Source organism: Carassius auratus, unplaced genomic scaffold, assembly GCF_003368295.1.
Source record: "Carassius auratus strain Wakin unplaced genomic scaffold, ASM336829v1 scaf_tig00214315, whole genome shotgun sequence".
NCBI classification, from domain to species: domain Eukaryota; kingdom Metazoa; phylum Chordata; class Actinopteri; order Cypriniformes; family Cyprinidae; genus Carassius; species Carassius auratus.
The window spans coordinates 10,627-29,518 of record NW_020527609.1 but is presented as its reverse complement, the minus strand read 5'-3'; the positions used below and the strand labels follow the sequence as shown (position 1 = coordinate 29,518).

Here is an 18,892-nt window from a genome sequence, read left to right as displayed (position 1 = left end):
ATCTTCCTTAGCAACCAAAGCGTTAAAGCAGATCGAGTGATATGCAAGAGGCGAAGTGACACTGCGAAACCACAGGTTTGTAGCAGCAAACATCGATAATTTAGAATTACATTCAATAACATTTCAAATGGCGATGCAACAATACAATAGAGGAACGTTCAGCTGGCGAAAATGGGAGATAAACATTCGTCTGATACTTACCGGTTGAATACTGCCTCGCATACGGATTGAATAAAAACGTTTCAAACACAACAGATGTATTTCAGCCCCACTTTGGGTGTCTAATGTTACTTGAGAAAAACTAATACGCAAAAAAGCAGGCTAAAATGTAGTTGAGGATAAGCCATACACGGTACGTGTCTTTATGGCGAACATGCTTGAAGTAAATGTCACACAGCAGTGAGACCGCGCTTTCTCCTACAAATGAATAAATATTTTTTTAAAACATGTCTTACCTTTTACCGAGTCCCTTCTGAGAGGATTGAAATGAGAGCTGCCGAGCTCTCTGCCATGAAACAAAAAATGGCTCTCAAAGCTTCAGAGGGAGCGTTTCGGAGTGGCTGACTGAAGAAGGGGCGGAGCCATCGCGAAAATAGCTAGCTAGCTAAGATTAAAAATTGTTTAGGTGCAAAAGAAGATTTTCATGTTGTTGTGGACAATGGTGCAGAAATATTTATGTAACATAAAAGTAAAAAAAAAACAGACCACAGACCATTACATTATTAAACATTTATTTATAGTGTTATTATTAATATAGCCATGAACTGTCATAAATAACTTGATATCCATATGTATAAAACATATGTAAATATATATTTAATAATAATAATAAAAAACATCACAAAAGGGTGATTATATTCCTACAGGATTTGCAGTTGGTAGTGGGGGATGGGTGAGCAGGAGCCCAACCCCCACAAATGGGATTGAAGTATGCTCAACAATAATGATAGGAATGTTGGTTGGAATTTACAACGATGTACTTGGAAAATACAAAAGAACACCACTAGAAGTTGGACTTCCAAGCACGTTTTTCACATATTTTGCTGAAATGTGGTCATATGACATCACATTAACATGGCGGCTTTCTTGAGCACCAACAATAATTAATCAAACTTCCCAAACACAACCTCTTCAGCCAATATTTGTATAGCCTTCTAAAAGAACCACAACAAAATATCCCCCATATTGAAAATTGTAGACCTTCATGCCATACTACCATTGCATCGTTTATCCTCAACAATTTGGTTGCTAGGTTTTTTTTAGTTTTTTTTTTTTGATGATAATGAACCGCAATGCTAATGATAGCATATTGTTTTCTTATGCAAACATTTAGCGGATAATAGAATGTTTTTATGTTCAAAAGTTGGACATTTCAAGAGGGAATATCATATAGCATAGGCCCTTTCCACACAAACATGGTTATCTTTAAAACTGCAGTTTTTCTACGCGGTTTGGCTGTTTGTCCACATGTGAACGCACATGTAAACACAGTGCCAGGTCACTGATACCGAACATTTTTGAAAACTCCTGCCAGGTTGAGGGTTTTCAAAAAATCTGGTTACAGAGTTATCATCTAGACAGCGAAACCGAAGTTTTTTGGGTTTTTACATCAGAGCCTGTACTTTTATCTCCACCTACTTGAAACTTTTTCAGGCTTCTGATTGGCCAACATGGCTTTACCGTTTAGATTATAGCGCCACCTGTTGGTTTGGCATGCTCTTGACAGTGCATCATAGCATGTGTTTGCGTTTCCATGTGCATGGAGATTTTTTTAAAACAGAAGAAGGAAAAGCTCTGTTTATAAAAATACCCATGGTATGGAGTGGTACTAGTCATCTAGAGTTTTTCTAGTTTATGCAATACTGAAGCTAACTCTGGCTTTATTAGAAGATTCTAATTCAAATTATTTTAATCTTTGGTATGGAGGGACATCCTCTCAGTCCTTCTGATGGCGGCCATTTTATGGTTTGGTGAATGGGTCAATGCCAGTCAACACAGGACATGCTCTGCAATGAAGAAAGCTTAAATAATATACACAAGTGAACAAAACGAAACACATTTAATTGTACATGGGATATTATAGTATTCGCTGAGTTGTAATGAACATGATACTGTATCTCTAAGGAAGCATTAGCACCTTAGCATTAGCTTTCTTTGCTCCTTTTGCAGGCAGTTGGTGTAGTTGCAGCATCTACCAGCAGGAGCTGATGCTACCATGCTAACCAGCTCAACCTTGGCCATTTAGCTTGCCCAGTAATGGCAGAAAGTCATCACTGGTGGGGTGCACAACATTCAGTAACTGGATTATTCTAATCATGCTGTTTGTTGAGGTGTCCTGCCAATTTCCTTAATTAAGACCAGCTAGGCCAAAGATGAAAAGAGAATAGTGGAAGAGGATAGTTTTACAGAGGATAGTGAGAAACCGCCTAGCAACCACACAGAGCACCCTAGCAACTGCACAGTAAAGTGCTAAAAACAAAAACGTTGCAACTCCATGGCAACCACCCTAGCATAAAACCCGGTGACTTTTACATGAGTAAACACCACTTACCTTTTCTTCAGAAAAAAACAAACTGCTTCAACATAGACACAATATATTAGAGAACACCAAAATAGAACTAGCACACCTGCATGCACACATTACTGATAGACATCACTTTTAGATTTGTGGCAGCAGCACATATCCTGAGTAAATCATTAATAAAACCACAATGCTAGCTAAAATAAATATGATATAGCTGTCAGTCAAAATAGGCCATGCTAGTTAATCTAGTATTGGTGAATACTGATGCTAATGGCCATTGTACAAGGTTTTTTTATGATTAATGAAAGGGGAAACATGACTAATGAGTCACGTCCCATTTAGTGGTTAGTAACCAAAATTCTTTAAATACTGATACGGTTGGTATTTTTAAATGCTAAAACTGCTGTATTGCATAAAAAGATAATTGAAACAAATTTCCATATTTATCATTGATCAGAAATACATCCCTCACTCCGAACTTACACCATTGGTTGGGTTATTGTTGCTATGCAACACCACTTAAACAAATGGACTGAAATTAAATTTGGCGTCACTGGTGGCAAAGAAATACATACTGCCTCTTTAAATGCCATGTTCACAAAAAAATAAATATGTTTATAGATGCTTAGATGTAAATTCAAGATTGTGACAAATACACTAAAAATAAATTATACATATATTAGATCTCCCATTTCCATTATCTTAAATGTCATGCTCAATAGACAAGATGATTAAGGCAATCCCCCTTCCCCACAAAAAATAAAATAAAAATAAAAATTATTTATATATATATATATATATATATATATATATATATATATATATATATATATATATATATATAAGCAAAATAAAATATATTTAGATAATACAGTTATTATTTATTCAATTATTGCATTTGAAAGAGTGGCACAAAAAATTCCATTAGAATAATCATTTAAATTAATTCCATTAATAAAACTAAGTGTTCTTCCAGTCAAATGTTATTCAAAAATGTCTACAACCAAATAAAAACAAAGTATGATAAAGTATGATGAAACGCTTGTTTTTAATGTTTAGGTCAAAATTCATTATACACACGAATGAATTCTTACATTTTAATGGATGTTCTCAGCTTTAAAGATGCTAACCTGAGTCTTACATGCATTTTGAGACTAAACTGTATTTTAAATGTGACATCAACTCCAAAATTTGGTCTGGTCTAAAAGCTGGTCATAAGAGGTATTGTTTTGCTCAAAGCTTTTGGCAACAAAACATTGAGCATCATGCGAATTACATCATTTTCAGATATATCAAAGGGGAAATAATACTGAATCAACAATAGTGCAGATACCACAGAATCATGCAAACCATTTACAGTTGAAGGACTCAATCACAGGACAAAATATCTGCAGACATACTATAAATACAACTGAATACTGTATATTAAACACTGATGCATTACATATTAACATTTCAGATATATGCAGATTTAGGTTGCATATATGGATTTGGAAATTAAGAAAATATTGGGTCACTTTTTCCAGGTATATGAGGTATATAGTAGTTCTAGAAATTGTTCAGTTTCCCTTTGTCTATAAACATCTGAAGTGGGTGAGAAGATGCATAAAACTCAGTAGGACAAGTTCACCCAAATACAACAAAAAACATTATCATTGTGCATTTTTATTACTGGCTGCCTCAAACGGACCTGCAGTGGAGATGTGGTGTGTACAGGTAATTTCAGAATTACCTTAATTATGAGTTTGCAACTATTAAAAATCACTCATATCTTTGTTAAACTCGTAATTGCTCAAATTTCTTTGAATTTTACCAATAAATATTTTTATATTCAGACATGACTGCAGCATCAATCAGTCTTCAACCTTTTGCGCAACTCTACAAAATGTCCAGTGATGTTCTACCGTGTTCTCATTGGCACGTTCACTCATGTGATGCACCCGCGTGTTGCGAATTGTGAAGCCTTGCTTGGAGATGTACTCCACCAGATGCACCCGAAGGGAAACCTCTTGGTGGTAGTCACATGGTCCAAAGGTAAAAGACACTTGAAAGTCTCTGGTGTCCATCATGTGTTTATTCCATCTGGTGAAGTTGTTGGAGATGCCTTCAAGTAGCGCGTGAACTTTGGTGGTGATAGTGAGTTGGGTGATAATGACTGCCACCGGGTTTGAGTACTTGGACAGCTTACGAATACTTGAAAGTTCTACCACTTGCTCAAATGTGTCCAATGGATAAAGAGGTTTGGTGTCTCCTAAACAATGGATCAAGGGCTCGATCTGATAAAAGTCTGCTTCCTTCCGAAGGAGCTCTGTTTCTTTGAAGTCACATGGAAGCGTCAGTTTCGAGGTTCGTAAAAAGTTCAAGATGTAACGGAATAGAGGACCATCTCGATCTATGAAATAGTTGCCCTGGGCATCTCGTGTGGTGGGAAAATCACCACGAAACATGGCACCCAACATTGAGTCCGGATAACGTTGGAGGGTGGAAAGCGATGTGGTGTACAAATGGCCACCAACATTTAGGGTAACCGTATCCATCATCTACAACAAAGAAGAACATAAACATTTCATGCATTTTGTTCTTGCTGACAATGTCAAGAAGGTGCTTGTACTGATGCTACAAACACTCAACAGATTACTGCTGAAAAGACCACTTTAGACTGGTATAAATTGCCACAAAGATCCATTGATTTGGTGTTGTTCTTGTTCCTGAGCCTTCAAACTTACATTGTTTCCCAGCAGAACTTAAAACCGTTTGTTTTTTCTAGTGAACTGTTTGACCATGGAAGATTTGTTGGGGTCCAGCCTCAAAAACAACATTTGCTGCTTTCAAAACCCTTAATAAGATTGATTTCTATGGAAACTCTAGTATGTAAACTAAAGCCTCATTCAGACTGTCAGCCTAATGCCAATTTTGTGCATATCCAATTGGAACCCAATCTAGATGACTGACTGTCCAAACAGTGTATCTGACTGTCCAAACAGTGTATCTGAACTGTTCATATCATATTTGTGTGTCCAGATGTGCTCTTTCGTTTTACGGAATGTGCATTGGTTTCTATGGCAATGATATTGCATTGTTATCCCTATGCTAAAAACAATAACACCAATACAATTTGCAAAACAAATTGTCTTGCGATATGACAACATTTTGATGTCACCGTGTATTATATTTCGCTTTTTGAGGCATTGGCAGAAATGCAGGAAGCTGGAATGTGTGACTTTATTCTTTGTTGCCGTCTCCGTTGGGTTTCCAAACTCAAAGAGAACCAAATACTAGCAGTATATTTAATTTTTCTGCTTGACTTGCACTTCGCAACAACACAAGCATGTTTTCTACAAAAGCTTCTAATGTGTTTTTTTTACGTGGCCTGACCAACCTGATCGCTATATCCGATTGACTGGTCAGACTGAAACAGATTTCCAGGAATGAGATTTGAGAAGGATTCCAAACCACATATAAATGCACTTTAAAACAGATTTGCAAAATTTTTATTTCATGTAGTTTGTTGCTGTTCAGACCATCTAAATATGCACAAAAATCTGATTTGGGCTGACAGTCTGAACAAGGCTTAAGGCTACATTTACACTAGTGCATTTTTGTACTAAATAATAATAGTTTGAAAACTCTGGGTTAGCATTTCAGTATAAACAGACCAAACTGAGATTTTTTTTAAAAAGATTGCTCTGTGTATCTTTGACGACCATGTAAACAATAACATCATGCCCACTGAGTACCTGCCAGTGACTAGCAACCAGCTTCCTGTTTACACTTTTACACGCGTGCCCAGTATGCATGAATGTCATGATCATGTGATATGCGACATGCAAGGTTCTGTAATATGGACAGAGATTGTTTCTGAAACACAGTGAAAACACCATTGTAAATGAGGATCAACATTTTAACCCCTTAAGTGTCACCCCCCCTTTTTGGGGGTAGAGCTGAAAAGGGCATGTCCAGATTCAAATTAATGTAATTCTGGAACGGTTTGGAATATGAACCTAATTTTGGGCTCGTTTTTAAAAACACACTTGGAAGTTTCTTGTACATGTGAAAGAAGTTGAATAAAATGTAAAATAAAAAAGTTATAGGTGTTTAAGTTTGTTGTAATAAAAAATAATAATTTAATATTTATTTATATTTTATAAAAAAAAAAAAAAAAAAGTATGTGTTGAATTTAATTTCATGTCAAATGAAAAGCCTAAAATCTAAAGAAGTTGTGTTCCAAATTTGACATTGATATCACAAAAAATGAGGTTTCTGTGTTATTTTTAGTTGCTATACCAACAATGTCCACTAGGTACTAGTCATAATCCTTGTATGAATTGTAATGGACGACTGATTTGATTTTTTTTATTCAAACAGCAATAAAACTTTCTAGATAGGTTGTAAATGATTTTTTAATCAAACATAGCTACTAGAGTGTTGTTACAGAAACTTCATACATGATCATGATCATATTATCACATCATATTATGATCATACATGAAATTGATATTCATTAAATTTTTTACTGAATACTTGCAACATCAATCATAGATATACAAATATACATATTCAATTTATTCTCAAATTTTTTTATAAAAACTAGAAAAGATGTTTTGTCTGAATTATTGGCAGCCAAAAAAATATAAGAAATATATACTTTCGTGATTGTATATGTATGTATCAGCTTTTTGTAACAAAAGGCAACTACTTTTTTTATTTTGCTAAATTTTCTTGTCACAAATTTATGAATTACTGTCACTACATAATTTTAAATATAAAACAGTGGTCAAATATAAAAAATACAACCTCTAAGGTCTCCAATGATATATAGTTTGTCAAGATTAGTTTAGGTTTAGTATAGAATATTACGGTTTTAAATATGCAATGGCTTTGGGCCCACCGGTGGGCCAGTGACACTTAAGGAGTTAAAAATGAAAACGCAATAGTGTAAACAGGGCCTAAGCTTCAGGAGGTATGGATTAAATCACCACATGAGTTTGGAATTCAGCCATGTTCTTCATAAAACCTTGTTCTCAGACAAAATGGACCAATGGGATAGGACAAAATGGCTTACCCTCCAAGCTTGTTTTCATTTTATTTTGAGTCTTTAGAGGCCGTGTTCTTAAGGTGGTAAGCAACCATTTAATAATGTCCTAGCAACTACCCACAACACCCTAGCGACTGCCTACCAACAGCTAAGCCAGTCGATGTTATTTCACGTGAACCGCGCAGCTGTCGGAACTAAACTCTGCAGGAAACTGGATCAACAGCTAAATAAATACAATTTTAATTCAAGTCTTGCAAACTTTAATGCCTTTTGGAATGGAACATATACACTTTTTTCGAACTGGAATCATGACAGAATATTCTGTGACCACTTCACAGGTCACTTACGATCAAATAGAACAATTGCCATACGTGATAAGAGAAACATACTAAATGTGCGTTTGGAGGTTGCAAGGACTGGAATTGAGAAACGCTGAGCTACGCAATCAACATAAACAACGAGTAACTGTATCTATCTTCAACCCCCAAGAACATAAATATTTGATGTACAAAGCATTGAATGTGATTTTTTTAGACTAGAACAAGTTACCCCACAGATCCATTGATTCAGGGCTGTTCCAGTTGTTGGACCATCAAAACAAAGCTGCACCGAGCAAAACGTCAACCAACTTGTTTTTTCTAGCAATGCTAGATGGCCACAGATGCCTGGAAAACAACATTTGCTGCTTTCAGCAGCACTTAAAATATCTTAGTTATATTAGAATATTAGTTTCTATGGTAACTCAAATATGATATACTGAGCTTCACATCAGTAGTATGGTAAATGTCACATGACGGGTTTTCAAACATCGTGTAACTCTCAGACAAATTGAACCATTAGCTTAAGACAAAATGGCTGACTCTTCAAGCTTGTTTTCATATCCTCTTTGAATTATTGAAGGTCCTGTTCTTAAAGTGACAAGCAACTGTTCAGTAACTTCCTAGTTAACTACCCAGAACACCCTGGCACCTGTTTAACAAAAGCCCCTTTCACACATAAAGTCTTTACCGGTAAAGTACCATAACGAGACCATGTGTGAACAGTAACTTTTCAGAAATATTGGTAAATTCCTTTCCAACAATTTATCAGTAATGGAAGTTGTAACATTACCAGTAAATTACCTAAATTATTTGTGTGTGAATGCATAATGAAGATTACCGGTATATGTGCATGTACAAGTTCAAAATGCGACGTAGGATGTCTACTCTGGGCCAATCATAACATTCTGATGCAGATGACACATTTACTCCGCACTGTGTAGTTCAGTTTGAACGATGTCTTTGGGCCAAAAGTGCTGCATGAATGTTTGGCACAAAAATTAAAACATCAAAAATGTTGACTGTGTGTACCCCTCCATGTTTACACACACAACACTGCCATTTAGAGGTAATTTGTCTGGTTAAGGATGTCACAGAATTTACCAGTGTTTTTAAATGGATGTCTGAATGGTGCTTTACCGGTAATAAGACAGAACGTTGTTGGCTGTGTGAACAGTGCATTTTTGTATTTACCAATAAAGTGGTTCAGGTAACTTTATGGCAATATTCTAGTATTACTGTGTGAGATGAGCTAATATGTTGAAAACTATCGACAGCCTAGAACGAGGGTGTCCAGACTCGGTCCTGGAGGGCTGTTGTCCTGCAGAGTTCAGCTCCAACTCAATCTCAATACACCTGCCTGGGAGTTTTTAGTATGCCTAGTAAGACCTTGATTAGCTGCATCAGGTGTGTTTAATTAGGTTTGAAGCTAAACTCTGCAGGGCACCGGCCCTCAAGGACAGAGTCTGGACAACCCTGGTCTAGCAACACCCTAGAAACCACACAAAACACTCTAGCAACTGCACAGCCATTAATCAACTTAAGGCGGGCATACACTGTGCGATTTCGGCAAGGTACCAACTCACACTGTACGAGTAGATCGCTTGCCATGTAAAGTCAAAGCTCACGATTTTTATGCGCTCACTGTACGGTCCGATCGTCGAGTTGCGATTTGACTGCTCACACTATACATGAGGAATCAACCGAATCAACACGTAGGATCCCTCAGAACCTGGATGTTTGTTGGCGGTTTCTGAATAAACATGATTTCCTGGGATAAACGCACTGCTTTGGTGATATGCACAATTCTGTGTGCTGAAACGTCAAAAAAAAAAAAAAAAGAGCCATAGGCATATCTAGACGCGCAGGTGGCTCGGAGGCCGTGGCCAATATGGTTTATACATTTTGCAACGTGAACTGGAGGTAAGCAGGTGTTTTCTGCCCTCTTTTTTTTCTTTCTTTGACATAACTCCACACGTTTTCCATCACTTCAGTCCACACTACACGCCGTCTCACCATGGTTTCGCGCACTCGCAGTGAGGGACACGCAGAAAACGGTTCGTAGCCCTTCTTCAACAGTGCAATACCTCACGAGAGGCGACCAAAATTTCTGACATGTCAGAAATCCATCCGACCAACCGATTGCCGGTCGGGAGAGGTTAATCGCCTCTCATTTCCCCTTGTACACTGCACGAACATTGCACGACAAACGACGCACGAAAATGCTGAAAATTGGACCGACCCAAAAAAGAGTCGCACGAGTCAGAATTCGGCTCAAAATCGGATGAAAATCGTACAGTATATGCCCGCCCTTAGATAACTGTGAACATGCAAATGTGATGTTAAATTATTGAGATATTAACTTAAAATATATCACATTAATATTTTATATCAAAAGGGGTCAGTTGACAAAAATATTTGTGAATACTTGCACTAGAATATCATAAAGACATGGGGGGTTTACTGGAAGGCAGGGAGCAATTATTTAGTAATACCCTATTCTTGCGTAGCCAGGCCTTCAAGCTGAAGCTCAGGAATTCATGACAGCTTTCATTGGCCAAGGCCCACCCATGAGGCTGTTTAACCGGCATGTCCAACAACTAATCACAGTTCGTTTGTTCATCATCAAGTTCCGCAGCATGGAAATGTTGCCACAATAGCAGACTGGTGTGAAAAACTCTCGGACGTATTTTAAAGATTATATGCCGCAGACTTTAAATATTTAACATACTTTTGAAAATCCAGCGTTTAGTTGATACTGCTGTTCGTCACAGTTGTAAACATAACGGCTTTCTACTTTCGCCGTGGGTTTTGGCGCCACGGTATCTTTGCTTTCCAGACAGAACATTAAAGAACGCGGCAAACACATCTCACGAAAATCCTGTAGAATTCAACCAATCCAATAACGATTTCAAAACTATTCATCAGACGTTTAGCCAACTGTTTGTGGCCGTGACGTCTGAGGCTGAGACTAGTAATACCCTAACCAACACCTAGCAACACTCCAGAAACCAACAAAATAATTTGTTTTCTTGTAATACTTCCATATATATATATATATATATATATATATATATATATATATATATATATATATATGGTAACACTCACTATTCTCACTATTACCTAATTGCTTATTAGCATGTCTATTATTAACACATAGGTTGTTTATTAGTACTTATAAAGTAATTATTATGCATGACTGTATTCTACATTCATAATCCTACCCCAAACCCAAACTTAATAACTACATTACTAACTATTAATAAGCAGCAAATTGGGAATTTATTGAGGCAAAATCATAGTTAATGGTTTGTTAATAGCGAGAATTGGACCATAAAATAAAGTGTGACCTATATATATTTTTGCTCATGATTCTGTTTGTATTTATACAGTAAACAATTTCGACACGGTTTGGGTTGAGAACCGCTGCTTTATTCCATCCGTTTATATATTTACCATGTGTGCCCAGTCTCCATTCTCCATGTGGCCAATGGTCCTTTTCAATGATGCAATGAATGACGCTCGCAGCAGCCTTTTTGGGGTAGAAACACTTCACCTGCAGCAAACTAAAGAAATATACACAATACTTTACAGTATAGACGACATTCAAGAGTAGTTGTGATGAAATCACCGTGGAAACATTAGAATCGTGAAATGAATGACGCACGTGAAGGACACCTAAGGATTTCCCAGCATCCCAGCACAGATTTTTACAACGTCTCAAATAGAAAAACATTAAACATAACTAGCTACGGAAAGCAGCAATCTATACGGATGAAATTAATGATGATTAAAAGATGATGCACCACGCGCATAATTTATAGCCGCTGCGTGACGTCTTAATCAACACAACGTGCGTAAACAACAATTTATCGCTTAATGCGAATAAAAACGGATTGCTTATATTTACGTTACCTCGTTGCAAATACGTTAAATCTCAGGGATTTTAGTCTCTGCTCCTCGTCCGATGGACTTCAGTTGTTTCTTCTCGTTTAGCATCTGGATTATGGAGGATAGGGGAAATAAACAGGGATAGTTTAGGGGCTTTTCGTTACTTTTTCAAAATAGAAGTAAATATTGAAAGCCTTATGTTCAAAAGAGACTCGTTTGATTGAGTAAAGGCTGCAAAATAGCTCTATTTGTTTATTCACACAGAGGAGGACGGATGAGAGGGACATCAGTGTGGGATGAGCGGAAATGACACACCCACGACACAAGCCACGCCCATTACACAAATACCCGCCCTGTTTAAATCTATAACGGTCACCCAAAACACATAAATCTGCAGAATTTATACTGGAGAAGTTTATTATGATTATGACTAAGTGTAACATATTTATAAATATTTCCTTTGCCAGATTTGTTCCAGTATTTCACTATAATAAATAATAATAATATAATAATTATATATATATATATATATATATATATATATATATATATATATATATATATATATATATATATATATATATATGGTTACACTTTTAAGATCTAAATTGGTTTTGAGTAAATTAGATATAAACCATTACATTTCTGTGGAAATGATAATCAACTTTTTAAATAAATAACAACTGTAACAGACCTCAACTGTCATCAGTTCTACCAATTGAATATTTAAGACTAAATTCCTTATAATCACATGGACTGAGACTGATCTCCTAAGATATATTTACACAAAACAAATATCCAAAAAGTTCAAGGTCAATCAAATTGGATTGTTATTCATGTTATGGATTTTTTCATTATAATTACTGTTTGTGTATTACTTTCAAGTAGGCAAAATATTACCTTACAAAACGGTAAATAAAATGAATTTTATGCAACTTTTGGTGTGACAGTTTTACAAAGCTCTCTTTAATGGCTATGCTTAATTTCAATACTGCAAAAATGTAACAAAATGAAAGAAATCACAAGCATTCTTACAACCCTTTTTGATAAAATGTTATTACTTTAGTTTACAGTATAGACTTTACAGCATAATACACATGGTTGGTTGTTTACAGCCACACTGTAAAAAATTGTCCTGTAAATTAACGGTAATATACTGGCAGCAGGGTTTCCAGCAGTGTACTGTAATTTTACAGTTTTATTACCGTTTTCTGAATTACGGCTTTTTTGTAAATTAACGGTAATATACTGGCAGCAGGGTTTCCAGCAGTGTACTGTAATTTTACAGTTTTCTGAATTACAGCTTTTCTGTAAATTAACGGTAATATACTGGCAGCAGGGTTTCCAGCAGTGTACCGTAATTTTACAGTTTTCTGAATTACGGCTTTTTTTGTAAATTAACAGTAATATACTGGCAGCAGGGTTTCCAGCAGTGTACCGTAATTTTACAGTATCATTACTGTTTGTTTTTTTAACCATAGAACTGGCAATTTTGCCAATCATTAACTTTATTAAAAATAAATGTATTTTAACAAATTCACAAACTGGCATTTCATTTATACAAAAAAAGTGGCAGCAAATAGACAGAAAAGAGAAGACCAAGGGGGTATTTCTTAAAGCACACTATTTATTTAAGTGCCCAACCAATAATTCAAATGCTTTCTCAAAAAAAAAAAAAAAAGCAATCAAAATGGAAGAATCAGTCTTTGTATGTGTTAGAGAAAGATGAGATGAAGAGAAGAAAATTAACAATAGCATTACAAAACAGACAATGTGCAAAATGAACCCTGCAGAAGTCTGTAGACATATTTAAACTAATTTAAGTTGACCATATAATACACAAAACAAGCAGCCATTTAAGGTGTAGCTGTGTGCTATGAGTATGACAATGCATGGGCATGGGCCTGGAGTGTACATTCCCCTAAAAACTGCCTTTAAGAAATGGCAAACAACTTCTGAACAAGAATCTTATTTTGGTGCAATAAAAGTCAAAACCTTGCAAGGATTTGTAGAACAGTCCAAGAACGTTTCAGAAGCATAAAGCTGTCACCAACTCTGATGCAAGTGTAGCCAGGGAGGGGTGTAGTCTGAAACATAAACATTGAGAAAAATCATTTTTAAGTTAAAATAACATCAGCAGAATTTTAATAGAACATCACAAAAAACATATATATATATATATATATATATATATATATATATATATATATATATATATATATATATATATATATATATATATATATATATATATATATAATACTACACAAACATTTTAGAAACTTAGGACCCTACGATTTCCACGATGTGAAAAACATGGGAGGCATTCACGGAATCCAGTCATGAAAACGGAATTAGGCAAATAATGTGGATTGTCACAGAATTCGTCACATTTGTGATGAATACAATAAAATAGTGTTGTACACTAACTGAAATCGCGATGTGGATTTGTGTATTAATTAATAAAAGTTGAAATATTATGTTAGATGTTGTACTTATAATTTTTTGTAAAGTTATCCAAAGGATTAATTAGATAATCAAAAAAAGGAACACTAGATAAAAAAAATTAAATAAAAAAATTAATTAATTAATAATAATGGTTAAAGCACTCGACTTATCAAAAAAATAATCACTATAGATTAGTTTACAGAAAAGATAATCAATAGTTGCAGCTCTATCCCACATACAAAAAAAAAAAAAAAAAAAAAAAATCAAGCGTCTTCACATCAATCCTTCAAAATAAAGGTTCGGTCTAATGTGATGTGATTGTGATGGAAATATATCACTTTGTACAGTAGAATATGTCATTTTTAAAGTAATATAATAATACAAATAAGAATTATAGTAATAAAAATAATAATAATCATTAAAAATGATGTTTAAGGAATAATTACACAACTGTTCTTCCATGTTTTAATTGTAACAGGAATAAAAATGGAATTTGAGAAAAAAAACGTATTTCCTAAAAATAAATTACTGACAAATTTTTTAACTGAATCAGTTTCAGGATTTCAGTTAATTGGACATGCTATTTGATTTCTAAAATGTATTTTAACCATTAATATGTAATTTGAAAAAAATTAAAACAAAACAAAAAAAATTATAAAACATATTTACTTAATTTCTTCATGAGTGTTAAGTTAAATATTAAGTAGATTTTACCTGAGAATGACAGGTGAGTTGCACTTTATATTAGAGAAGTCAAATTTACGTAAAATATATTTGTGCAAATTCTTTACTTTTCGCAATGTAAATCTTATTTAATTTTTTTCAGTGTTGAGCGCTCGCATACAATTTTTAATTATTCATAGAAATGTATAATTTATTTTTATCAGTTCAAGATTTATTGTAAATAGGCCTGTCACGATTGGTCAATGTAATCAACTGTGGCGACGCTGATAATTAGTCGACATCATTATTTTTCCCTTTTCATTTTAATTTTTACGCTTAGACTAAAATAACAACCATTGTTTCCACACTACTAGTATGACCAGTACTTAATTTGTAAATTGCTAGGTCCCGGAATAAAGTGGGGTGACCGGTTAGAGGACGGAGAGGTAACGGTTCATTTGAGCAACATTAATGGACCAACTTAACTGATTAACAGCTTGCATCAGTTGCTTTAATAATAATAATAATAATAATAATTCCTTACATTTATACAGCGCTTTTCTAGACACTCAAAGCGCTTACACAGTCAGGGGGTATCTCCTCATCCACCACCAGTGTGCAGCATCCACCTGGATGATGCGACGGCAGCCATAGTGCGCCAGAACGCCCACCACACACCAGCTTACTGGTGGAGAGGAGACAGAGTGATGAAGCCGATCAGCGGATATGGGGATTGTTAAAGGGATACTCCACCGTGTTTTCATATTAAACTATGTTTTTCCCTTAACTAAGACGAGTTGATACATACCTCTCTCGTCTCAGTGCGTGCACTCAATCGCTTTGGCGCGCGGTGACACTTTGAAATCACTTAGCTTAACCCACACAAAACAAAACGTTGCGCTTTTCTAAGCGTGTAAAATGGATAACTATATTGTATGGCGGAATACCATGGCAAGTGCTTGTAAGCACTTCGTCTTGGCGCAGTAATATCTTCACTAGAGGGAGCAGGGGCCGGTGAGAGGATTTTTCACGAGTGAAGATATTACTGTTTACTATTTACTATTGCTTCCAAGCACTTGCCATGGTATTCCACCACACAATATAGTTATCCATTTTACACGCTTAGAAAAGCGCAACGTTTTGTTTTGTGTTACCGTCCTAGGTCGAGTTACACTACGCGAGTAACTGTATTTAAATAGGGAAAACGTGGAGGTGTTTGGTAGCTTCTCTGCTTGGCCCATATTGAATGAATGGGCTAAGCTAAGTGCTTTCAAAGTGTCACCGTGCGCCAAAGCAATTGAGTGCACGCACTGAGACGAGAGAGGTATGTATCAACTCGTCTTAGTTAAGGGAAAAACATAGTTTAATATGAAAACACGGTGGAGTATCCCTTTAAGAAGCCATGATGGTCAGAGGCCAATGGGCGAATTTAGCCAGGATGCCGAGGTCACACCTCTACTCTTTTCGAAAGACATCCCTGGATTTTTAATGACCACAGAGAGTCAGGACCTCGGTTTAACGTCTCATCCGAAGGATGAATAGTGTGCATGTACTCTAAAAAAAAAAAAATACAATTCATGGTTTTAATAAAATCATTATATTATTTCAACCTCAAATTTTTTGTGTGTGTTTGGGTAGTTTTTGTGTAACCCAGCACCTGGGACTGAACAGTCGCAACAACATAGGGGTTGTAATGAGTGCGGACTGTTTCCTCTTCAGAGTAGTTCTCAGTGCCACTGACAGCTTTTTTTTTGGTCAAATATAGGTTTGTGGATATTTTATCTATAAAACCGTTTCTTTGCTGTAAATTATTTTATTTTATGCAATGCAAACTACAGGGACGCGACATTAGTAACCAAAATGAGTCACATCAGTCTTTTTCAACTGACTACTTTTAAATGTTGATTTTTTTTTGTTAAGTTTAAATGTGAGAAATATTTTATGTGTTTAAACGGTGAAATAAGTTGTATTAAGAACTGTATTTAATGAAAATGTATGTGTAACTTCACTTGCCTAGATGAAATCCCATTTGAAGTCCATTCGATTTTTTTGTAGAGTGGCAACCTTTGGATTGACTGTAGTGGACTTCTTATTCACCACCTTCCCAGTCTTCTTGGAGACTACCTTGCCTCTGCAGGTCTTTTAGCCTCTTTCTGGGTATATTCCATAGAATCATCTAAGGAAAGTTGCATTACACATTACTGAAGTGTATAATAACCATTTTTTCAAAATTCTGATTAATTAATTTGGTTTAGAATTTAGATTAATTTGGTAAAACTTTATAATAAGTATAAAGTAATAAAGCACTTATAAATCAATAGCAAACGATCTATATATATATTCTGACTCGTTTGGATTTAATGTGGATCTACATGCCTTTCTCCTATTTTCTCCGTGTCTGGCATGCGAATAAAACCACATTTGACAGTGTTTCAGATGATGAACTGAAAAAACTGAAATGGAAGAACACAAGTAGAACACAGGAGAAAGGTTGAGGTAACTAGTTTGCAAATAATTTATTACTTTACTACTGTATACTTATTATAAAGTGTTACCATAGATTCTAAGAGAGTGATAAAACATATGCAAAAAGGAAAACACATACCTTTGAAAAAATTCTAATGTGCAACAAGCCGCCTCTTGATACTGCAGGTTGAAGATGTAGTACACAGCAAACACTGTTGCAACTGCAGTCAAAAATGTTGACTGGACACTTACAAAAAAAAAAAGAAGAAGCAGCAATTTTAACAATCGTGCACAACAGCAATGTTAACAATTTTATATCTCAACCATCAGTAAATGTTTCTTCTTCATCATGTGTAATGGAACACTAACCCAGCAAAATCAGATGAGGATTGGCAGGTAGATTGAGTGTCTTCTCAACCTCAGATGCAGATGCTGCAACCTGTAGAGAACACACAATACACAAATAATAATATTACATAATATAATGTGGTGAAGTGGAAAGAAGAAAATTAAATACTTACATCTGCATGCGAATCCAGTCCATCTTCATGTTCCTGGAAGTGGGACATTAACGTTAGAATCTTGACAAGCAGGTGTACCATATCTATGTTCTCAGACTGGGACATCCTTCAACTTTTCATTCAAAACACTTAAAAATATTCTGTCTACTGCTCTCTCCTCTTCCTCTCACTCTCTCTTTCTCTATCTCTCTCTCACACACACACACACTCTCTCTCTCTCTCGCACACACACACTCCCTCTCTCTCTCTCACACACACACACACACACACACACACTCTCTCTCTCTCTCACACACACACACACACACTCTCTCTCTCTCTCTCTCTCTCTCTCACACACACACACACACTCTCTCTCTCTCACACACACACACACACACACACACACAAAACTGTATTTGAGGCTGAGGAACAAGTTAGAATGTAAGTGGATGAAGTAACGTTTCCTCTGTGATATAGAGATTTGTGCCAATAAATCCAGTGCAAAATCTGTGATTAAAATGTGCTCACATACAAAGCCCACTTAATAAACAATAAGTTAGAATATATTTAAATTATACTCTAAATTGTTTTAGATACGACTTAAATTGTATGGGTCACTCCGAAAAAACAAACGTTTCTCACCATAACGTTAACGTTACTCCATCCACTGATCAAGGCAAGTGCTCATGCAAAAGGCAGTGAGTTTATGCTTCCTAAGTAAAATTAAGTTTACAGGCATATTTTCGATTTCCCTATATATAAGGATAATATATAAGTTACCAACTTTAAACACACCTAATTTAGCAACAAAAAGGCAAATAAAGCAAACCCTCCATTTTAAACCACACTGGGTTGGCGCCAATGCAAAATGTAAATATAATTGTGCAAATAAGTGTTTCAGAAAATCAAGCAAACACACTTACTTCAGATCTTCGTTATCTGCTATCTGTCATCGAGATTAAATTTGAGATAAAATCCGTTTACTATGTTTTATTCACTGAGACTGATGATGCTTTTCTCTGGTATCAGACGCTAACCGTTG

The 18,892-nt window shown here is 35.6% G+C and overlaps 1 protein-coding gene across 1 annotated transcript; it reads right to left on the bottom strand.

Moving 5' to 3' along the window:
• Nucleotides 1–4,205: 4,205 nt before the first annotated feature.
• On the bottom strand, nt 4,206–12,019 carry LOC113091804 (BTB/POZ domain-containing protein KCTD6-like). The gene is made up of 3 exons (XM_026257430.1): nt 11,795–12,019; nt 11,336–11,445; nt 4,206–5,064 (listed from the first exon to the last, which is right to left on the bottom strand). Exons 2-3 carry the CDS (start codon nt 11,360–11,362, stop codon nt 4,378–4,380), a joined length of 714 nt encoding a protein of 237 aa, XP_026113215.1. The 5' UTR covers nt 11,363–11,445; nt 11,795–12,019; the 3' UTR covers nt 4,206–4,377.
• Nucleotides 12,020–18,892: the final 6,873 nt, after the last annotated feature.